The 24,618-nt window shown below is 45.0% G+C and overlaps 2 protein-coding genes across 11 annotated transcripts in view; one reads left to right on the top strand and one right to left on the bottom strand.

Annotated features, from left to right (window-relative positions):
* Window positions 1–15,393, bottom strand: part of TJP3 (tight junction protein 3) — a 75,997-nt gene extending 60,604 nt beyond the window's left edge. Inside the window, exon 1 of one of the 2 annotated variants that reach the window (XM_088452971.1) lies at window positions 15,094–15,393. Coding sequence is in view for 1 of the 2 variants with exons in the window: in XM_088452970.1 (XP_088309096.1) it covers window positions 12,530–12,547 (18 nt within the window). In the remaining variant the exon portion in view is untranslated. Of the gene's footprint in view, window positions 1–12,529; window positions 12,660–15,093 lie in introns of those variants that run through there. The other variant, XM_088452970.1, reaches the window with a different exon arrangement.
* A 333-nt stretch (window positions 15,394–15,726) lies between these two features.
* Window positions 15,727–24,618, top strand: part of PIP5K1C (phosphatidylinositol-4-phosphate 5-kinase type 1 gamma) — a 111,184-nt gene continuing 102,292 nt past the window's right edge. For all 9 annotated transcript variants that reach the window (XM_088452962.1, XM_088452963.1, XM_088452964.1 and 6 more), the window contains exons 1-3: window positions 15,727–15,869; window positions 19,954–19,982; window positions 22,088–22,174. In XM_088452962.1, coding sequence (XP_088309088.1) covers window positions 15,797–15,869; window positions 19,954–19,982; window positions 22,088–22,174 — 189 coding nt within the window. In that variant the 5' untranslated portion in view covers window positions 15,727–15,796. The remainder of the gene's footprint in view (window positions 15,870–19,953; window positions 19,983–22,087; window positions 22,175–24,618) is intronic.

Here is a 24,618-nt window from a genome sequence, read left to right as displayed (position 1 = left end):
CTATATCCCTGGCAACTTATAGAAGTCTTTCACCTGTGGAAGCAGACACTGCGCATGAGCACAGCGTCAGCCTCCACCACCCAAGAGGCGTCAAGAAAGATCAAAAGATCTCTCTCCTACGTTTAAAGCACTTTACACCATCTGATCTGAAGATGGCGTAAACTACCGTGGCTAAACTCTGAAAAGCTTCACTTTTTGTATTTAGCTACATAGGGGTCAGATGGTAGTCCCCATTGTAAACGGTCAGACACGCCTGCATTTTTCTAACCACTTCCCACCTCTGCCAAACTCTGACTACCTGTTACTCACTTTGTGAGTGAATCCGCTGTACAAGCATAATCGCAATACAATCACTGCATGTCCGCAGTGCGGCATTCATGCTTGCACAATGGCAACCAATCCCTTGATCTGCGTAAATATCGGCATTGCGTAAATATCGAATCAGGCCCAAAGTGTTTTCACAAAGTTTGAGATATCAGATGCCATAAGGTTGCAAGAAAAATAACATAAGATGTTGAACAAAATAGTTTTGCATAGTTATTAATACTCTGAGAAATCTATGGATCCATCACACTGGAAAAACAAAGATAATAGAAATGGGTTGGGTACAGGATGCTGGCGCTCAGGAATCCGGCAGCCAGAATCCCAACGACGGCATCCTGACACCTGTAGGTAAGTCACCTAACCCTACTTCTACCCCTAAACCTAACCAGTCATTCTTGCACCCTAAACCTAACCCTTCCCCCACGCAGCCTAACACCAATACTTATGGAATTCTGACTGGTGTCGGGATTCCGGCACCGGCATCCCATCATTCGGGATATAAGCTACATCTCATAGAAATGATCGCTTTATAAATGAAATCACACTACAGTACATTTAGGAACAGTTCCATGTTTAGACAAAAATAATCTTGGCTAATAAATACAATAGAAACCTAAGTAACAGGTTTATGTTAGCGAAAACCCACCTTTTCAGCCAAGCTTATAAAGTCCCTGAAAAACCTTAATACGTAATGTGTTGGTATTCTACCTGATAACCATCACTGTATACCACTCACTCCAACCTTGCATTTATGCTCTTTAGTTTCTATGCAGCAACTACCTCCTGACCTCCAAACCAACATTGCTGTGTGACTGGATCATATAAACTCACTCCATCTTAGGAGTTTTCACATTGCAATCTGGATGGGACAATGTGCAGTCTGTGACATAAACTTTAGGTATCAAACTATTGCATACTTACCGACGTTCTGGCAGCCCCCTCCGAGGTCGGTGCAGCAGGGAGAGTGAAGTGGGTGGAGAGGGGGGGCGTGTACACGCGATCGAGTCATCGCGGCCCTGCCCCCTGCTTTAGGATGTCGATATTACTGGCATTACAAAGCAGGGGGATGAGGCTTCGATGACGCAATTCAGAGCGAATCGCATCATTGCTCCCCGAACTGCCCACTTTCATGCGCAGGCGTGGGGATCAGCGGACAAGGCGGGGGACTTGCCTACTCTTGTGAGGTGCCAGGAGTGGCACCTGATTTTCGGGAGGCTCCCAACAGCCCCGCGAGAGTAGGCAAGTATGAACTATTGTCCTACAGATTGTTAATTTCTGAACAGGTACTTCTTGACGCAGGGGAATCTTTAGAGAGGAGGGGAGCCTGTGTACATCCCCCGTCACGGGCCCCCTACTCTCACCCCAGTGGCCGGCAACGACTGATGCAGCTGGCCGGCCACTGCAGACTCTGTAGACTCTGGGCACTAGAGTGTGCCCAGCGTCTACTGCGCATGTGCATATTGCTGGGGAAATGGCATGGCCACCATTTTCCAGGCGATTTCCTCACAGTGCATGTGCAAAGAGCAGAGCAGCGCTGAGAGACCAGATGCGGGACCTCGGAGAGGTAAGTTTTAGATAATATGGGTGCAGGGTTTGCGGTGCGGGCCCCCTGGATCCATTATAGATACGTCCCTGTCTTGACGCCAGAGCCGTACCTAGACTTTTTGGTGCCCTTTGCGAGAAAGAGCTTTGGCGCTCCCCTCATTTTTCAAAGGGACATAATGCACCCAAAAAAGGGCCATAAGAGGAAGCTACAAGCAAGAATGATAATAAACAGAAATTTGACAGGCCCAAACAGCGCCCCCGACCTGTGGTGCCCTGTGCGATGGCGCCGGGCACACTACCCTAGCTACGGCCCTGCTTGGTGCTTTAAATCTCTCTGCAAAACCGCTAGTTTAGTAATAGACTCTCCAGTCTTGTTTTCTTCGTGTTTCCAATTGTAAAGTCATGTGAAGTATGCCTGTAGTGCAGGGGTGGATAGACTTTTGGACTCTGCAATCTACTTTTAAAGCTAAAAATATTCTGTGATCTACTGAGCATCTACATTTGCTTGCGCCGTAGGTGCGCTCCTGAAAAAGGGGGTGTGGCATTCCAAAAGGGGGTGTGACCTCACAGCAAGGGGCGGGGGGACTGTCCTGCCGAAATCACACATTGGCCCGCACAGGAAGAAAAAATGAATTCACACAGATTGACCCTCACAGCGAAAAACTCAAACACAATGTCCCCCCCACAGGAAAGAAAAAAAGTTGTCCCTCACATAAAAAAAAATTAATAAAACATACATTAAATTGCCCTCCACAGAATACTAATCTATTCACAGTAACAGAATTTAGATTGCCTCATTATTGATGCATAAAGCAGTAGAGCACAGAATGATAATTTGCCCTGAAAGTGAGATCAGGCTGCAGCACGTTTCCCTTCAAGAGTAGTGGGCACAGTGTACCTTAAAGGTGGTGTCACAAGGGTGCTTCATTCAGCTAAAAAAAAAAAAAAGTGTGTTTAATCGCTCCAGTAGTGTGGCCAATGCTGAGGCACATGACCACTGACGCTTCATCCAGCAGTCAATGGTGCAGAGGAAGTTGCAGCTGATATGTAACATCTGCGGTCAGGTGTATCACCAGTGATTCTTATTGGCTGCAAGGTGATACACCTGACCACAGACGGTACATGTCAGCTGCGGCTACATCTTCGGTGTAGCATATCCACTGTGATCGACCAGTCGCGTGTCTGCAATGCATGTTAACAGTAATAAAAAATATTAATGCAAACATTGCACTGTTTTTTCTTTTGTTTGTTTGTATTTTTAAGTCTTCTGTTATTATGCTCTACCCGATATGCTAGGATAGGATTATTTGGGGAAGAGAACACTGGTATTTGCCTGTGTGGACCAAATTAGTTAATGTTGTTTTAAAATGAGTTAATTCCCTACTATTACATTACACTGCTGAGAAAGTGGTGTTTTATTGCAAAGCCAGCCAAGACTATTACTGCTTATAGATTACCAAGAAGAACAATTACCTGAATGCTCTTTATTCCCATTGCATTGATTTATACAGTAATCTTATGCACCTTCTCTTGGATCTCACTATTTTTAACTTTACTTCAAGGGGTCAATTCAATTAGGTGCGAGTTGGGTCCTACAAGCCATACTCACAAAATACTTGCACCGCAAATTACATTTGCAATTCAGTTCCAAACTTGCATTGCTTTTTCTGAGGAAATTTGTTTTGTTTTTTTGCGTAATCCCCTGAGCAGGCGATAAGGTAGGGAAAATCTTTATTAGAAGGTAAAAATATCGGGACACAGGTCCCGATTCAGAGCTGAATGCTCTGACCAGAGCACTCGCTACCTCTATATGAGAGCTCAGTCTGAAACAGATGATGGAATGTAGATGTATAAATAATACGGGAACTGTAAAAAATAGTATTTATTAACCAGTAAAAAGAGACCATATAAAAATAATATACAAGATGCCATATATTAAATAAAAAACAATGTATATATCAACAATTGAATGATGTATCACACTAATACACTTAAACCTGTAAATACAATGTTACTGCTAGTCACTGTGATCCCTTAGCCCAGGGGTGGGGAACCTTTTTTCTGCCAAGGGCCATTTTGATTTTTAGAAAATCATTTGGGGACCATACAAAATTATTAACTTAAAATTTGCCTCCTATATTTGGTTAAAAACGTTATTAACTCACCCTTAATGCGATGGCTGTAAGTAACTGCTTCTCTTTGGTATGTTGCCAGGCAGAGTCTGAAGGGGCAGTCCCTATGGATGTGTGACAGGCAGATTGATAAGGCGGCAGCCCTGGGGTCCTCTCAGTCCTAATCAGCCTGATGACAGCACTGACTGTACACACCCCCTGCTGTGCCACCACTGCCTGCTTGCCCGCGCTGTTAGGGTGAGACCCTGCACGCCCCTGCACTAACCAGCTCAATGGCAGCCATATGACAGCCCTGATTCCCCCCCCCTTGTGCGCTGCCTGCCTGTCGCCGCTGATGGGGAGAGAGCCCTGCATGCCACTCAATGACAGCCCTGACACCCTGATCCCCCCCCCCGTGCTACCTGCCGCCACTTATAGGGAGAGAGCCCCTGCACTAATCCGGCCGATGACAGCCCTGACACCCTCCACCGCTGTGCTACCTCCTGCCGCTGATAGCCGATGACAGCCCTGACACACACACCCTCCCCCCGCTGTGCTACCTGCCGCCGCTGATAGCGCAGCGGGTGGAAGGGGTGTGTCAGGACTGTTATTGGCTACCAGCCGCCAATGACAATCCTGACATCCCCGCTCTCCCGCTGCACTACCTGCCGCCGCTGACAGCGGCTACACTACGCTGATTCTGCTGCTGCCGCTGACAGCCGGCCGGGCCGGATGATTTCGCCTTGCGGGCCGTATAGGTTCCCCACCCCTGCCTTAGCCAATAAATAAATGTATATATAATAATATATTTAGGGGTCTATGTACTAAGCAGTGATAAGTGACAGAGTGAAAAGTGATGTCTGTGATAAGTGCCAGCCAATCAGCTTCCAACTGTCATCTCAAAGGCTGTGTTGGAAAAATTAAAGTTGGGAGTTGATTGGCAGGCACCTTATCACAGACATCACTTTTCACTGCTTAGAACATAGACCCCTTGATGTCTTGTCCAAATTTTCAGCTGTTCACACTTAGGGGTCGATTTCCTAAGCAGTGTTAGGAGACAGAGTGAAAAGTGATAAGTCTGTGATAAGGTGCCAGCCAATCAGCTCCCAACTGACAATCTCACAGGCTGTGTTTGAAAAATGACAGTTGGGAGCTGATTGGCTGGCACCTTATAACTTTTCACTCTCTCTCCTAACACTGCTTAGTAAATATACCCCTTAGACATGAACTAAACCCAGGGTTGTCTTAACAGCAGTGTGGGCCCTGGGCAAAGTAATGCACTGGGGCCCCTACCCACCCATTCACGGGAAAAAAAATGTAAATGGTCAATAAAATTAAACCCTCCTGCATGCCCATCAGACCTCCCACACATACAGAGAGACTCTGTCAGACCGGTCTGAAGCCGGCGGATGAAGTGAAACGGTGACTGAGGTGAGTACTCGTCACGGGGGGGGGGAGGGATTGGGGAGGTTAGATCGGAATCCAGTAGAAATTCACCAACTGGCCGTGGCTGCAAGGGGGCGGCTTGGTGGACCCCTGCAAGCTTTGGGCCCTTGGGCAACTGCCCAACGGGAGAGATGGCCCTGACTAAATCAGTTGATATACTGTACAATCTGACAATCATGTAGCTATTTACTAACAAGTCATGACAGAATAATCATAGTCCTCCACAGATTGAGAGTGAAACCACGTATTAATTCCGGCTCTAGATCATAAATTTAGGCCATCCAAAATAGCAATAACAGTGTATCAAATCATATGTAGCTGAGATTTAGATAATTGTACAGGCTAGTCCATCAAGGTATTAATTCCTTTTTAGGCGCTGCTGGCGAATGCTCGCTCTGAATCAGGGCATTTATTTTTCTCCAGGGTGCTTGCAAAGCTGTGGGTGACCACCCACAGCTTGTGCGAGCGGCCTGGAGTCGGTCGTGATTATCGCAACCATCGGGCTAGCGAATAGACCCTGTGGTAGGGTCTCGGCTCCCGCAAGCCCGAGTTGCCTTCCTGCTCTAATGGAGCAGGAAGTACACTACTGACATCACTAGTGATGTCAGTAGGTCCGCCCTCAAACGCGAGGCGTTCCTTCGGGAACGCCTGCGTTTGCCCAACCACCCCCCCCTGCCCGCCTACAAATTGGGGCGAGCTGTCACTCACCATCGACAACCGCCCCGTCTTGTCGCGAGCCCCGCAGCGACTGAAGCTCAGTCGCTCGTCGGGGCTCGCGCATGCCGGACGCGGCATATGCGCAGACCATAAACATCAAGCCGCTTGCGAGCAGCTCTGAATGAGGCCCTCAGTCCATTAGGGATATTGTAAACACAGTCTCTGGACAAGTGCAAAGAGACAATAATTCCACTCGGCTCAACAGGGATATATCTGTCGGGTGTAGGCAGCCGGCAGTTCAAATCCCGACAGCGGCAGCCCGGCAGGTGTGAAAATCCCGATCATCAAAAGGTAAGTATTGACTAACCCTATTCTACTCCCTAACCCTAACTTTTTGAAAAAAAGTCACCGGACACGTGACGAAACCAGTAAGGCGGGACGCTCCTTGATACACTTAGACACATTGTTACTTGGCTGCATTGGTTCTCTGCTACATCCACGTTCACACAGTGGCTTTTGCTGAAACAGTGACTGTAATAGAAACATCGGGCACAACATTTAGACCATTTCGGCTGAACATATGGTATTCCGGAACCTGGAGAAACTAAGGGGGCCCCCACGTTGGTTTCTCAATCATGACAGATATATCCCTGTTGAGCAGAGTGGAATTATTGTCTCTTTACACTTGTCCAGAGACTAAGTTTACACTATTCCTAATGGACTGAGGGCCTGATTCAGACCCACTCGCAAGTGGGTCGATGGTGCCCTAGTGCGCATGCGCACGACGGAGGGAGCTCCGTCGTGCGAATGCGCGAGACCCGAATAACGACGGGGTAGCCGTCGTTATGGGTCTCGCACCAAAGGGGGCGTGCTGTCGATGGTGATTGACAGCACGCCCCCTTTGGTGGGCGTGCCGGGGGCGTGGCTGCCAGACGGAGGCGTTCCCATGGGAACGCCTACCGTCTGGGTCCGGCCCCACTGACATCAATAGTGATGTCAGTGGGAGTGATTTTGGCTCTGATAGAGCCAAAATCACTCCAGGGCTTGCGGTTACCGAGACCCTAACACAGGGTCTCGTCACAAGCCCGATGGTCGCGATGGTCAAGACCATCGCGACCATCATCATGGACGCTCGCATAAGCTGTGGGTGGTAACCCACAGCTATGCGAGCGTCCAAAAGGCCGGACGGAAAAAAAAAAAACACGCCCTGATTCAGAGCGGGCGCTCGTTCAGAGCGTCCGGCTCTGAATCAGGCCTTGAGCTCCTAACAAGGAATTAATACCTTGATGAACTAGCCCGCACAATTGTGTAAATCTCAGCTTGAGGCTAATTCAGCAAAAATACGAACGAGCCACTACATGTGATTTGATACACGGTTATTGCTACTGCTGTTTTGGATGGCCTAAACTTATGATCTAGAGCCGGAATTAATATGTGATTTCACTCTCAATCTGTGGAGGATTATGATTATTCTGTCTCTACTTGTTAGTAAATAGCTACAGGATTGTCAGATTGTATATCAACTGGTTTAGTTCATGTCGGTATAAGTGTGAACAGCTGCGCAATTGGACAAGACATTAAGTATATTATATATAAATTTATTGGCTAAGGGATCAGTGACTAGCAGTAACATTGTATTTACAGGTTTAAGTGTATTAGTGTGATACATCATTCAATTGATGATATATACATTGTTTTTTATCTTATATATTTCTTATTTTTATATGGTCTTTTTTACTGGTTAATAAATACTATTTTTTAGAGTGCACGTATTATTTATACATCTACATTCCATCATCTGGTTCAGACTGAGCTCTCATATAGAGGTAGTGCGAGCTATTCGTTTTTTTTGGTTGTTTCTTAAAAATACAAACATACACAGTTTGTATAGTTTGCTGCAACCCTATATATATTAGCAAAATTATTCCTTAAGGGCACGGGCGCCAGAATTGGTTTTCTTTACCACCCTCCTGCTTGAATTTCCTGATGACCCTTGGGAGGAGGGAGATCGGAGGAAAGAGATACGCTAGCTTGAAGTCCCACTTCACTGCTAGAGCGTCCACAAAATCGGCTGAGGGACCCCTGGTTATGGACCCGTACTTGGGGACCTTGTGGTTGTGGCCTGAGGCCATGAGGTCTACCTCTGGTAGTCCCCATTTGTGCACTAGGATCTGAAAGACATCCGGATGAAGAGCCCATTCCCCGGTGTGTATATCCTGACGACTTAGGAAGTCCGCTTCACAGTTGAGGACTCAAGGTATGAATACTGCCGAGATTGCTGGAAGATAACATTCTGCCCAGACCAGAATGTTTGTTACTTCCGCCATGGCTTCCAGACTTCAAGTGCCTCACTGATGGTTGAAGTAGGCTACTGCGGTTCCGTTGTCGGACTGTATCTGGACAGACCTGCCCTTTATAGTATATCCGGTGTCTGAACGAGTGCCCTGTATACTGCACGAAGTTCCAGGATGTCTATGGATAGGTGACCATTCTTGGTCGTCCATCTTTCCTGAAAAGTGTGATGACCGGTCACTGCGCCCTATCAGCGAAGGCTGGAATGCATGGGGAGGAGGACCCAATCTGGAATCCAGAAGGGGCGGCCCCTGTTCATATGAAACGTCAGCAGCCACCATGAGGGGGAAAGCCTAACCTCTGGAGAAAGAGGGATCGGCTGTGACCTTATTAACTGGCACTTCATGCTCCACCAGTAGAGAATCAGCTGTTTCAGTGGTCTGGAGTGGAACTGAGCATATTCCACCATGTCGAAGGTGGACACCATGGACCCCAGAACCTGTATCGCTCAGTGGATAGACACCGTCTGATTGCAGAGAAATCTGAGAACCCGTAATTGAAGGGCCAAAATCTTGTCTCCTGGCAGAAATATCCTTTGCACCAGAGAATCCAGGAGTGCACCTAAATGCACCATCTGCTGTACTGGAGAAAGAAATTAATTTTTCCAATTTAAGATCCAGCCGTGCCTGTGTAGGCAGGCAACAGTCAGTCTGAGATGATGTTGTAACACAGCTGAAAACTGTGCCAGTATCAGGAGGTCGTCCAAGTTTGGCAGTATTCTGACTCCTGATGCCTGAGGTAGGCCATCATTACTGCCATTATGTTGGTAAAGACCCGTGGGGCTGTTGACAAACCAAAAGGCAGCCCCTGAAATTGGAAATGTTGCTGCAGAACAGCAAACTGCAGAAACCTTTGGTGAGATGGCATAATTGGCACATGCAGCGCAGGATTAAGGCTTGTGGGGGCTCTGGGGCAACTAAGTTGTGGGGGCCCCCAGCAAGCCACATGTTGGTGGAATTCAATTCAGCACAATGATGAATAGACGTGGGAGGGAGCTCCCGCAGCTATTCAATTCAACGCACTGTTTGCCTTGTTGGGAAGCGGGTAAGTCAGAGAATGCCGGTTCAGTCGGTAAACAGCATTCTCAGACTAAAGTAACAGGCGCGCAGCTGTACTCAGAAACCCCCCCCCCCCCCTGCATGCTCTAGTGGTGGGGGCCCCTCTGTGTGTGGGGGCCCTGGGACGACCGCCCCTGTCGCCCTCCCCTTAATCCGGCCCTGGTCACATGCAGAAACACATCCTGAATGTCCAGGGACACCATAAAATCCCCCAGTTCCATTGCCAGAACAATTGACCAAACAGTTTCCATACGGAATTTGGGCACCCAGATAAATCTGTTGAGGCCTTTCAGATTCAGAATAGGCCGGTGGAACCCATTGGCCTTCTGGATCAAAAATAATAACCCTTCCCTTGCTGATCCAACAGAACTTGGATTATCACTCCTGAACCCAGCAGGGAACGAATGGCCTGCTGGAGGGCTAATGCCTTGGTAGACTCCGAAGAGCTAATAGGCACTTAGTCAACTACGAAAAGCACAAAAGCTTAGTAGGATATTGATCTCTGTATTACCTGGCCACCAAAGGAGAGATATACAGGGAGACTGACCAAAAACCTGAAAGTAGTCTCTACGCGTCTCAGATAGGGAGGAGCAACCCAGATGCACGAAAATCTCGTCTCTGGGCTGGGGGAGGGTCTGACGAGAAGAGCCTATCTCCCCTAGGCTGTATCAATCCACCAGGCGCACTGGCTTACTACATGGCCGCCGCCACTGTCCCAGGCACCAGATTTATATGCCCTGGTCTAGTGGGAGAAACAGTCGTCCCTGGTTCCCCACTACAGCAACCGCCGGCAGGTCTCCACTGCCGGAAGCACGGACTGCCACCGTGTCTTCCGGCTGCAGTCCCGGGCCCAGCGTCCAGTCAAACACCGCTGGCGCCCACCAAAATCACCAGATCCCACAGTGGTGTTGCGGCGCCAGCAGGGTAGATGGAGCAGCAGCACATGCGTCCATCCAGACGCCTAGCGCTGCTTACTCATTGCAAAAAAAAAAAAAAAAGCTTTGGACTGCCCGTGCAGTCCCCTGTCTACAAACTGCACTGATCCTGCGCACCAAACAAAAAACTAAGTGCCTGTAGCCAGGGGCGGGGTATATATGGAGGAGGACCCAATGCATCCTAAGAGCTAAAGCTTTTAACTGCTTGGTGCCTGGATTACTCCAACGACATACTCTAAGGTAATTCCTGTGGACTCTATGGAACTCAAAGAAGAAATGCTGTGGGACAGGTATGTGGAGGTGTATAAATGATGTAGGACAGGTATGTGGAGGTGTATAAATGATGTAGGACAGGTATGTGGAGGTGTATAAATGATGTAGGACAGGTATGTGGAGGTGTAAATGATGTGGGACAGGTATGTGGAGGTGTATAAATGATGTAGGACAGGTATGTAGAGGTGTACAAATGCTGTGGGACAGGTATGTGGAGGTGTAAATGATGTGGGACAGGTATGTGGAGGTGTAAATTATGTGGGACAGGTATGTGGAGGTGTAAATGCTGTGGGACAGGTATGTGGAGGTGTATAAATGATGTAGGACAGGTATGTGGAGGTGTACAAATGCTGTGGGACAGGTATGTGGAGGTGTAAATGCTGTGGGACAGGTATGTGGAGGTGTAAATGATATGGGACAGGTAGGTGGAGGTGTTCTATTGAGGCGAGAGAGGTCAGGATAGTTTCCACACTTTTTTTCATGCACTTCTCACAGATCGCTTTTTGTAGAAACGGTACACAATCTCATTGCAAGTAACACAAATTGCCATTTCTAATTGTATCTCACATTTCTCGGGTGCACGCTTTCATTCGATGTCTGCGAGTTGTATGAAACAAGCTCGCTTTCCCAAACTCACTCCTAAATGAATTGACCCCTAAGGGGCATATGTATCAAAGCTTGATGCAAGATAAAATTGTGAGATATACAGTATATCACCAACCAATCAGCTTCTAACTTACATTTTGCAAGCTGTGTAATGATAGCCTGGAGCTGATTGGTTGGTGATATATATTTCACAATTTTATCTCACATCAAGCTTTGATACATATGCTCCTATAAGTGTGAAAGGTGATATTATGCTATTTGTAAAGTTATAATTGTTATGAACCCTGTTGCTCCTTTGAATTTGATCTACACTTTATAACAGACTTCATTCACCATCTACTCTTGTTTGTGGACAGCAGGCATACTGCACAGCTGTAGAATCATACTGACATCTCACTACCCTGAAAAGACACCATGCTGTGGAGCCTTTAGCTGGTGCAGATCTCTAAATAACTGAAGCAAAAGTAACAACTTTAACATAGACTCTCCATCTTACAGGGGCCAGGCAAAGGACAACATATTGCTATTACAATCTCAACTAAAGAAGAATAGTATAGAAAGCTATTCATAAACACAATTACAACAGGCTAGTAATATCACTGTAGCTCCTGGCCCCCTGAAAATAGTGAAGTAATGCAAAGTAAGAAATAGGCACAGCATAAAGTTATATTTAACCTCACTCACACACTGAATATAATAATAAACAATTACTCCCTTAAGCATTGTTATAATATCTACAAGAAGTAAAGAGGGCCTTTAACAAACAAACAAAACAACAACAGAGTGCCCGATTTGTCACCTTTTCATAACTAGCCACAGAAGATAGAAAAGAATGTTGCTACAAGTGAGCATGATTATTTTCCAAGTTCTACATGAACTCATGCAGACAAGTACCTCTTGAAAATACATGCTTTACAATATATATTGTAAAAAGAAGAATTGGACAATTCTTGCTTTATAACAATTAAGATAATTTACTATTACCCATTTGCAAAATTACAGAATGATGCTGATGACTCACACAGCCTTGATCAGCTGATGCCATTAAACAGTACTATAGCTTTGAGGCTTTTAAAATGTAACATCCCTAAACAGAACAAAATATTATTTCTTTAGACATAACACTGCTGATTCTCTATTAAATCTATGAAACCCTGATCTTGCATTACCTCCCTGGCTTTGTATATCATGTCTGGGAGGTATGTAATTATATAGAACGTACCTGAAACCTTACAGCCATATCTAGAAACACAAGACAGTAATGACCAGATTTAATTCTACCTCGGGCAAAAAAATATAAAAGTAATGATGCAGAATATTGGGGATTCGTCTTTGCGGTTACAGGTTTAGGATAACCTGGACACCTGTTCCTTCCTGCAGAAGGTCCCACCCACGGTGACACAGGAAGGTGCACTGGGAAGGTGGAGCACTGCAGCTACACACACATGCTGGCAGTTCCTCTAGGAGTGTAGAGACATGTTCATGCGGTTAGCCTGTGATAAACACAGGCTAGAAGAGTGGCATGCCTGTCTGCGAAGACGCATTTTGTTAAGCAGAATTCAGTACGGTTTGCTTCAATATACTTTGTGGCTGACGTTTTACACAACGCAAATCAACCTTACTGGCTGCCTTTTACTACGTGATGTGTTTGTTGGTAAAGTACAGATGTCACTTATAGAACATCACCATATCACAGGGCAGGTTGTTAAAGTTGTTCCCTAAACGTAAATCTCGTAAACTAGAAATATCTGCTAAGAGTTTAATTAGTGAAGTCCGACAGATAAAAGTCAGTCACAGTGGCGCATCCCTTCTCTAATAGGACTTGGGAGGCAGCCAATACTGCTCTTTGGTTGTTTTCTATTACATTGTTGCAACATTGTATCAGATCGTGTGTATGTTGTGCGATGCCTTAAGTGCTGCAGAAAATTAGTAAAAACATAAATAATCACGTCACATACAGTAGGAGACACATAGTAGCAAAAGTCACGGGGTTATCAAGTTCCTTACAGGTATTAATCACTACTTGTTCTGGTTATGTCTAGTTAGCGTTTAACAAACAAAAATATTGTCAATCCATAGAATTTACCATCACCAACTTAACAGCATCCACAGCCTGTCACTGTAGCGCCTGTGTATACGTGCCTGTAGTCTCTCAGGTGCTCACCAGTCCCCATACAGGCTAAACGGCATCAAACAGGTCAAATAAACTACAAGGATAAATTATATTTATTTTTTGCTCCCTTTTTTTTCCTAATATTATGGTCCTAATAGTTCTCCTTAATCCCGTTATATCAATCCTACTGGTCAGAGATTTCTCAAATGCAATACACTAAAGATAATATGGGAAATAAAGTATAACTTATGGCCAAACTTTCATGACCAGGAGGGAAGGTAAACAGGAGGAAACATCCTCCCCAGCTGGTTTGACGGGTTCCGAATCGTCCTGACACACCGAAACTCACCCTACAGGGACAAATAGGCCCTGCCTATGACATGATTGCACAAGAGACTTGCACTTACTGTTGTTAAATCTATAATGTGGGTAAAAGGGAATGCTAAATACTGAAAGTGCCCATACAAGTATACTATGCCAGTTGCACTTCTACATGTATTAATTGTGTAGAATACATGTATGGCATTCACCTTGCTGGTATGAACAGTTTCATTCCAGCCCCGAGTGCACTTCACCGTCCGGGGATACAGTGAGACCCATCTGGATGCATGTATGGGAACAATGCTACTTTTGTTTAACTCTACTATTTGTTTAAGCAGTGAGAGTTGATGGGTGAGGTAAACACTGGTGCCCACATAACCTGTATGTAAGGTGAGGAATATAATGAAAGAAGCTAAAATTAGTGCTTAGGGAAACCACATGTCTAAAGCTTTCTTTCGGGTGACAAGGGCAATGCCATGCTATATTGTCACGTTCCCCCACATATCTGACTTATCAGAAATCTATTCTGGAGTTAAGAATTTCCCAGCCCTTGTTAGAGTAAGGCAAACAGGATCCGCCTTCACTGTGCTAACAAGGGAGTGAGTCAGGGGCTTCCATATACAAGGCATAAATAGATGTATCCTGCAAGCGACCACTCAGCACTGCAGCCATCAGGGGGAATGACGCCTAAGTTCATATACATTACTTGTACACAATTACAAATAAAATGTTTACTTTGAGTGAAAGCTTCCAATAGACGGACAAAGGAACTCAGGTGATGTACATAAGACAATCGCAGGTTAAGATCGATAGATATTGGGTCCAAAGGCGTCTAAAAAAAAAAGGGACCAGTCTAGACCAGTGCTTCTCAAACCAACCAGTCCCCTGGACACACCTAACTGCAGGTTTTCGAGGTCACAGAATCAGACGTGAAATAATGATCACCACATGTGTATCTTTTGAACTGTATCAGTCAGTAACTCCAGCAAGGAGACCAGGAAAACATGCACTGTTGGTGTGTCCCGGGAACTAGATAGGAGAAGCACCGCACGGCTCTAGAAGCAAATCAACATAAATACTACTCAGGACCCCAATAAAACAAGTCCCTTAGCGAGCAGGACCCCTAGTACACAGCGTGCAGGAGCAATGTGCTGAGAGGCGCAGAACACAGATATGAAGGAGTAAGACCAAGGAGGCAGCGCTACAACATTGTGAAATGGGCTGCCTTGAAGAAAAGTGATTAATCTTGCTACAACAAAACTGCAAAGTACGTGCCAAGTGCTGGGGCCGGCAGCTGTGGACGCAGGTAGTGGGGACAGGACGGCCGTACATTGGAGGGAGGGTCTCTGTACCTGGTTGGGGGTCCGGCGGCAGCGGCAGGTGCACACACCGCACAGGTCTCTCCTCCAGCCTCACTCACTGCATTTCCTGCTGCTGACTCCCGAGCCTCTCACAGCCGTGTAACCCTGTCCTGGCCACGAAGGACGCGCACACTCGTACTGACTTAACCCTCTCGCCGCCAGTAGCGGCGCTCCTACACACCTGTCACCTTACTGGCTACTGCCATGAGCAAGAAGAGAGACAAATGAATGAAACTAAAATAATTTCTATCAAATATCCACACGGCACTGGCGGAGATGCTGAAGATTTGCCGAAATAAGGCGCATCCAGACCATCAGTGCACGCTTTTAAACTTGCATTCTCTCGTCTCGCACACGGCAAGGAATTCCATTGAGAAGTACCTGAACACCTGCTAACTTGAGGAGTAATACAGCCAGAGAGGTATTATACAAGCATTGGATGTGCACACATACATCCATATTCATACGCTATTATTCCAAGTATCACCATGAAGGTACTTGTATTTATTTGTATTAGAACATACTTTCTTTGCCCTCAGTAGTAATGGCCGCCAGGGCCTCGCGTGCCCCGCCTTATGAGGAGAGCGCTCAGACCCTGACTAGCTCCGCAAATCTCCGCACAACGTGATGACGTAAGAGGCAAATCTCCATTCTCCGGTGAAACTGTCAGAGAACGTCTGCGGCTTAGAGGAGAATGGAGGAGCCCGAGGAGGAGGAGGGGTGCCGGGGGAGCCCGGAGATGGGCACCGAGGAGGACCCCGGCGAAGGTGAGGACGAGCTTAGTGGTAGGGACAGAGAGCAGCCGTCACTGGATGGAGAGTGCGGGGTGACGCTGGAGGCGCAGGTGTGCATGACATACCCGAGATGGGGGAAGACATGGCAGTGGCAGATAGTGACCTATGGGGTCTATTTACTAAGCCTTGGATGTAAATAAAGTCTCAACCAATCAGCTCCTAACTGCCATGTCACAGGCTGTGTTTGAAAATGACAGGAGCTGGTTGGTTGGTACTTTAACTCCGTTCACTTGATTTCTGTTCAAGGCTTAGTACATAATCCTGGGTCTGCGAGTAGGAGCAGCCCAGCGATGCTAGGCAGACCATCTTCCCTTTTCGTTGCGCTGGTTTCTGGTAACATTCCCCAGATATCCCTGTAGCCCTGTCCTGGTGGCCGGCACAATCAGGGCAAGTGTTAGTGAGTAGGTAAGATTTGGGAACCCTCTGTGTATTCGTATATGTAATGCAGCGTAGCAGTCTATTATATCACTTACTAAAGAACAGGAAATAACATGTGAGAACATAGACCTTATTTCATGGGTGACAGGTTCATCACCAATGAAGAAATGTCATGTTAATTCCGTCTTGTGATACTGGCATTGATGAATTTTCAAATTTCGATCATTATGTGACAATGCATTACTCAGCTTAGTGTAGTGTATGTTGTTGTGCAGAGCCGTAACTAGACTTTTCGGTTCCCTGTGCCAGAAAGAGCTTTGGCCCCCCTATTTTTCAAATAGGCACTTAAGACGCAACGCCAAAAAAAAATGGCCTTGGCCTCATGGGGAAGGGCCAGGGGAGAGATAGGGGAGGCCAGGAGATGCTGGGGATAAAAGAAGAGGAAGCTACAAGTGGGAATGATAATAAACAGAAAATTGACAGGCCCAAACAGCGCACCATGCCCTGCCATGGCATAGGTCGCACCACCCTAGTTACGGCCCTGTTGTTATGTTACTCATTGGTAGAAAACTGGAAATGTTTTAGGTCCTCACAAGTGACCTCTGACTCCGAGAGGGGAATAATGTCTGGTTAGAATAATGCTTCTAGAGAATCAGATCACTAGCATGACAGATCCCAAACAGTATGTAAACCGCCAATGCTGGACAGGCATATTAATGAGTAGAAAGCGCTATTACAGGCTGTCACATATGCACGGGGAAAATGGATAAAAACACTTGAACTAAAATCTAATTTAATGTATTTTACATGTGATTTTTACCAATGCAGTTTAATCTATTGTAATCTGTCTTCTGTACTGCAATGTGACTAGCATGCTTGACACATTTAGAAATCATTTGTGGGTTGACGTTCAGAACATGGGGTACACTGCCTAAGCATAACTAAACTTCAGAATTTAAGTAAACTTGTTCAGAACCTTAAGTAAACTCGAGATTATACTAATTTAACATAAGACTTCCATGCTGCTGTTTGTTTCATGACTGTCTCTGTCTGGATCAAGAGACCAGCCCCTAAGATTCTTCTTGCCTTTTTCACTCACCGAACACCGCTCCTGAGCCAGTGCCGAATCACCAGTGTACATACCGTGCTGACAGTCCCCAGTGGAGATGAACCACAGAAATAGAGAGAGACATCCATGTCATGTTACTGGGGAGAATGCCCAGAGGGTGTTTGCATTAGCAGGGGGGTGCTGCAGGGCCAGGACCTGTTTGACATACTAGAGCTGCTGCTATCAGAGCGCACGTTGGCACCCCGCTGCCAGCTGCTATTTTGCAATACTGAACCCACTGGCTAGGGTGCTGCCAGAGACGATCAGCTTGCGGGGATGCTGCCATAGAGGACAGACAAGGGGGTCAGGCGCTGGAGCCAGCGTGGTTGACATTTCCCCCTGTTTACATTTACTGGAGCTGCTGCTACTGGAATGCGCTGGAAGCACTGGGTGCCAGCTGCTATTTGCACTACCGGAGCGAGTGTTGGCGGGTGCTGCTGCTTGGGAGGAGGAAGGGGGTCAGTAGTGACGGAGGGGACTGGCATCACGGACCGCCACTTGGTAAACCCGTGAAGCCAGTGTGCGTCATGTTCTGTACTTCACCGTAATTAGTATTGCATTTGGAGTGTAAAACCTGTTTTATTCTAGAAGGCAATGGTGGGAATTGCACCTCTGATTATTTATCCTATTTTAATGCACTTTTCATGCATTTATTAACATGTGAATGTCACTATAAAAGCAGATAGCTGTGAGCAATCCGTAAGTCATAGACTCGTCTGCTATAAAAAAAAGTACTGTGTGAATCACTTATCAAAAAATCACTTGCATGTAGAATAAAGAAGGGTTAAAGGAGTCTGTCATGAGTCACTTGTTGCTTACACCTGACTAGAACCATTTGAAAATAACGGATAACACAAAAGTAACAGTCAATTTGAAGCAGTGTGAAAATTCTGTAGCAAGGAACTGCTTATATGACAGGTAATTGAGCTTATGCAGTGCTGAATAGAAGTTGATTTTGGTGATGTATCTTACATGCTTTTGCGCATGCTATAGAGCGGGGCATACGCAAGTGCAGATGATGCGAAGATGTATTTAACTCTGACGCATCTCCTTTTGCGACTGTAGAGGCATAAGTGGGTGGTAACTGGGCGTTTGAATAGAGGCATTGTTCAGAAAGGTCATGCCAATGAGATTGCAGGCTATGCTGAGTTTGCATAATTATTATACTTTTCAGGCTTATGGTATGCACCATGTGTGGGGCTGATGTGTGACCGTTATAAAAACCAAGCATATGAATGGGGGCAATCTGGTACGAGATGTGCATACAACTCACTATAGGGGGGGTTATATGCATCTAGTAGGAGATGTATTACTAGGGCACATATTGTGCCATTAAAACTGCTCCTGCTTTGCCACTTATTTAGGTGAAGCAGGAAGCAATAGCGCTGAAATGTATTTACATTTTGGCCCGCGGAGTGGGGGAGAGAAACCTCACCCCTCTGGCGTTCTCTGCAAGTCCCTTGGTGCACCAGCCACCCTTGGACACAGTACACGTACTGGGGCAGATGTATGAAGCTCTGAAGAGTGATATAGCGGAGAGTGATAAACGACCAGCCACTCAGCTCCCAACTGTCATGTTACAGGCTGTGCTTGAAAAATGACAGTTGGGTGCTGAGTGGTTAGTCGTTTATCACTCTCCACTATATCACTTCCCAGAGCTTCATACATCTGCCCCAATGTTTGGTAATCCTACTGATATGTGAGAAAATGATGATGTCATAAAGTGAGCTTATCGTTTTAAATAAGAGCTGGCAGAATACCGTCCCGTACAACAGTATGCACTGACATTAGAGAAAAGTAGTTTTCTCTGCGGTAAATGTGGTAATATGTCTATAGTGTCAAATTGCACTGAATCTAAAGCTAGCCATACACCTAAAAATCATCTTCCCAACCATCCAACTTGTTGGTTTGAACAAAAGTTTGGCAGTGTATGGGAGCAAATGACAATGATCCATTTGCTCCCTTGTATTTAAAGGTTTTTACTTGGTAACGGAGGTGAACACTTGGCAGATCATACAGATTGTATAGAGCGATGTTGTCATCAGCCGATTAGTCTTTTGTGCTCCCTCCTTCCTGATACTAAATCCGTACACTGCCATCCCCAAATTCCCCTCCTAAATCCGTTCTCGTCTAATCCCCCCTCATCTGCTGTCTTCTGCTTATGGGCAAGAGACAATAAAATTGTTATTTGAAGGGGAGAATTCAAGTGTTTCTTAAAAATAAAAGTAGGTTTATTTTGGTAGTGTATTTTTTTCTATACTGAATGCCTAAACATGTTTATCGTTTAACTGATTTGTGTCTGAATATACTCTTGTTGTATATAACACTGTGACCTAGATATTTGTGGGAGGGACCCTTAATACAATTTGCTCTTTTATATTAATGACACTTCTGTAGTCAATACGGTATACTTTTGTACAAATGAACACAATCATATTGAGTCAGACAAAGCTTGACTTGTAGGAGTTAGCATTTATTTTTGGCATTTCTTAATATTTATTTAGTGCCTTTTATTTTTATTTTACTGTTCTTGTTCATTATTTACATATCTTTTGCATTTCTTCTCCTCAGATGTAGTGGGAAAGAAAGCATCGTCTGAGGTGAGCTGTGTATTGACTAAAACAGTCTATTTTATAATGTGTGCTGCCTTAAAGTGGATCTAAACCAGAATTTTCATATACATTTGTTTGTGCTAACATTCAAAACTAACAGGAGCCACTTACTTTTGTGACAAATTTTAAGGCTATTCTATTGTTGAGAAATTTCTGTTTTAAAAATACACAAACTGTGAGTTCGCTTATAAGCATGCAAATTTTTAAGCGGTAAAAGGCCAAACATATTCCAATAGGAAAAGTAGTTGTATGCACCAGGGGATCAGTATGAAACACCACCGGACGGAGGTTCAAATCCCAATGCTGGAAGACCGGCAGTGAAGATCCCGACAGGTATGTATGTTAACTATTTTCTAACCTAACCCTCCATTAGGGGTGCCTAACCCTAACCCCCGTCCCTGCAGCCTAAACCGAAGTCTGCCAAACCCGAACCTCCCCCCGGGGGTGCCTAACCTGAAGCCCCCCTCCCCACGGCTGTCCGCGCCCACTGCCCAGCTTACCTTCGATTGGTGGGCGTTGGGCTCCCGGTGTAGGTAAAGTTACAGGTGTCGGGATTTCGATGCCTGTCACTAGACCCCTGCTGGGATTAGACAGTCGGGAAGCCAGCGGTTGGCATTTCGACTATCGGCTTCCTGACTGCATCCCTGCACCAGGCACTACTATAAAAGAAAGATTGGCAGTTTATCCAAGTAAATTTTAAAAAGGAATACTCATCTAGTATAAAACCATTAAATACAGTAGTCTTATATGCAAGCTCCTCTGCAATGATCCTATGGAGACGCACTTGAATCGGGATACAGAATCCCGGTGTATGCATCCCGAAGGTTAGTAGCAGTGTTAAGGAGAGGGTTAGGGGGTAGGGTTAGTTTTGGGTGTGGTGAGGGGGAGATTAGGTTTAGGCACTAGGGGGGGTGGGGGTTAGGTTTAGGCACTGGGGAGGGAGGGAGGCAGGCAGAGGGGGAGGGTCCCGGTACCGACCAACAGGTGCTCCGGCATCCCATACCCAACCCCTTGAAACAGGTATAGAAAATGATTGGTGGCTAGAGATATAACAACATTGGTTTTGAATATACTATATTTGAGATATCCTAGTGTCAATAGGGCAGTTTTCTTCCAGGCACACACCTGCATGACTGCAGTGTGAATAGTGTAATGCATGCTGGAGAGCTGCAAATTTTACCTTGCAGCTAACATTTGACCTAGCAAGAGTGATGTCAGCCATACATCTTCGGCCCCGATCCCCTGTTCTGCCGATCCGGCGGATAGGGGAACTTCAGCATGTTAAAAATCCACGACTTGCTGATTCCTAGGATTTTTGTGGTGGGATCAGGGAGTGGAGATTGTTCAACTTGTTGAATTCCCTGACCCCGGCAGAACAGGGAAAAGCGGGAATAAGTCGCAAATGTATGAGCCCTAATACGTTTGCACAATTTACATATAAACTTACAGCATGTAACTGATGTGGCAGTAAGGAAGCCAAATAAAAAATAAAAAGTATTAGTTTAGGTTGTATTCTATAAAAGAATGCTGACCACAATTTAAGGAACGGAAAGATGGCAGCTTGCTGCATTAGGAGCACTTCCCAATTTGACTCTACTAAAGTCAGCTACCTTTTTAGTACTCCAATTACTTTCTGAAAATGTCAGTCATCTACTTTAGTTCCACTTTTATAAAAAGAAAAATTAAATGGGTTGCATTGGATTACACTAGTATAATGTAGACTTTGCATTATTGCTAGGAGACATTAGGCAAATTAACCTGTAATTTTCTCTGAAGTCTGTACCCTCAGACATTAGTATCTATACACGTTTACCATTATTGTTTTATACTATCGAGTAAAACTAAAACATGACTTGTGTTTAGAAGTTCGGTGCAAAATAATTTCACAGTAGCCACATTGTAATATATTATTTCTTAAATGTCTGGGCCTTCACATAAATGGCTGTACAAACATGCTTTTCCTTTGGGTTTTAGATGTTTTCTCTATATCGGTGAATGTTAAATGTTTTACTTTTCGCATTAAATTACTTCAATAGTTTAACTTGTTTGGTGTCCTTGGTTGTCATCTGTACTGTTGATGGATTTTATAACAGGTCTCCTCGCTATCTGGGCAGCCTGGGGCTGGTAAAAAGATTGGCCACCGTGGAGTTGATGCTTCAGGAGAAACAACATATAAAAAGGTAAAATCTTTCACAGTTAATTTACATAAAAGTCAATTATGCCCTTCTACACCAAGACTTTGTAATACTCATGCATTCTTTTGACTGAGTCTTCTTTCAGCCTTAATAAACCCACCTTATAATGTTTTTTAGTGTGTAAGTATACTTTAGATGCGGCTCTGGTATTCACATTTTGTAGATTTGAATTTCTCTTGTTGCCTTCCTCAAAGAGACTAGCATTAAAAACATAAGAGTAGTGCTCAGGTAAAATATCCATGCCAATAGGATGTACTAAATTTTAGTGGATTATATACATTCTTCATGTCATGGAATACAAACAAAAACATTACTCACCATGTTTAAATACACCATATTCAAAGGCAAGATAAGTTGGTAGGGCTATGCGTGGCACTGTGAAAATTGGAACTCCCATACATGCTCTTGTGAGATGCGTCTCTAGAGCAACACCTTCAATGTAAACACACATGCAGTGGTATGCCTGGAACAAAATAATGTTAAATACTACATGTGATTTATTTCATGCACTGAAGAAAGTTTACAGTATACTGAAATGTCGGTACAGCTGATTTAGTGTGGTTATTTTACCTGAGTGACACCTATAATATTATTTATTATTATTATCCTTTATTTATAGGGCGCCACAAGTGTTCCGCAGCACCTTGCCAAATACATAAAAAAAATAAAATAAATAATAATAATTAAACAAGAAACCAGTGACTTCCAGTACAATACAATGCAGGGCAAGGACATAGTTTATACACTGCTGCATTAGTGATTATAGCACTCAAAATAAGCAGCTAGGCATAAGTAACGAAGTGTTTGGGGAGTAAGGAGTAGAAGAAAGTATAAGTGAGGGAGAAGCACATGAGGGAAGAGGGCCCTGCTCGTGAGAGCTTACATTCTACAGGGGAGTTACAGACAGACAGGGGTGACACAGATGGGGTAGATGGGGAGAAAAGAGCATGTAGTAGCGGGTTAGGATGAGAGCTGGAAGGCCTTGATGAAGAAGTGGGTCTTGAGAGCCCGTTTGAAGATTTGTGGAGAGTCTGACAGGGAAATACATTTAGCTTAGTCACAAAATGGTAGACCACTCAAGCTCATAGAACAGGACAGTCAAGTGCTGAAGTATATGGCATGTAGAAATAATCTGTCCTTTGATGCAACAGTCAATACGGAGTTCCAGTTTGCATCTGGAAGCAACGTTTGCAGGAGAACTGTTTGACGGTAGCTTCATGGTTTATTTGTTAAAACGTTGTTATGCAACACCAGAATATTTAATTGTGTTTTACAATTGAGGTAACAATAATAAAATGAGATGAGTATTAACAAAGCGGTAAGAAGGCCTTGCTTGCAACCTTACTGTCTACAAGGAAATTGTAATTTTATGCATGAGGTTAAATGCTACATATTGCAATGGTAAAAAGTTCTTAGTGGGTTATATCGCCCTATTGACCTAAATGCAATGATCTGTATCTCCATAATGCCCCTTTCTGTCCTCCCTGAGCTCGCCCTTAAAGAGTTGTGACGATGCAAGAATGATTCATACTTTCGTGCTGTTGTCTTCATATCCTCACACCACCATCTGCATGGTGTAATTGAAAACGTTATTCCTCAGACATGACCCGTTTCAAATCTTTTACTGTCCAATTCCTGTGTTCCTGAGGCATTTCACCTATTTGCAGCAGATGGCAATGGCGTACAGAAAGACTTTTTGCTTCTGTAGCCCATACGATGTAATGTGCAGCATACTGTTCGTTGTGAGGCCATATGAATTGGTTTCAGATAATCTTTAATGTGATGCACTGCTGCCCTCCAGTGGTACTAAATAAGTCTGTCCTCTTACTGCTTCGCTGAAGGATCAAGTAGCCGCTTACGACTAAAGGCCTTGCGCTCAGACCCAATTTTTTTTTTGTCTGCTGGTCCACTCTGTGTACACTTTAATAACCTGCTGCCCCCCAAAAAATTCACCAGTGCAGCTGTTTTGCTAATGCTTGCACAGCTGTTGCGAGTGCCAACAATCATTCCACGTTCAAACATATAAGAGAATATCAATCAACAATCACCCGTAAGAAAACAGAGTTCCTTTCAAATGAGATCAAGGCAGCAAACAATAGGCCGGCTCAGCTTTTCCGTACAGTGGAGATGCTTTGCAAACCAGCATGCCTGCAGCATGATGAAAACTTCTCCCAGTCAAGATGCCACGAGTTTGCAAAATTCTTTGCAGATAAAGTATCCTCCATCCGGGCTGGATTCCCCACAGTGCCATCAAAGGAGTGCCAAATGACCAAGCCTGATAAGGTAAGCCACCTGTCTCCCTGGAACAGCTTTGACATTATGGATGTAAAAGACATTGCTAAAATTATCAGAATGTTGCGACCCACCACCTGTGATCTGGACCCTGCATCAACCAAGCTTCTCATAGGGTGTATAGACATTATTGGCCC

Source organism: Taudactylus pleione, unplaced genomic scaffold (genome assembly GCF_031769625.1).
Source record: "Taudactylus pleione unplaced genomic scaffold, aTauple2 ptg000560l, whole genome shotgun sequence".
In the NCBI taxonomy this organism is placed as follows: Eukaryota; Metazoa; Chordata; class Amphibia; order Anura; family Myobatrachidae; genus Taudactylus; species Taudactylus pleione.
This window is presented reverse-complemented; position numbering and strand designations above follow the sequence as displayed.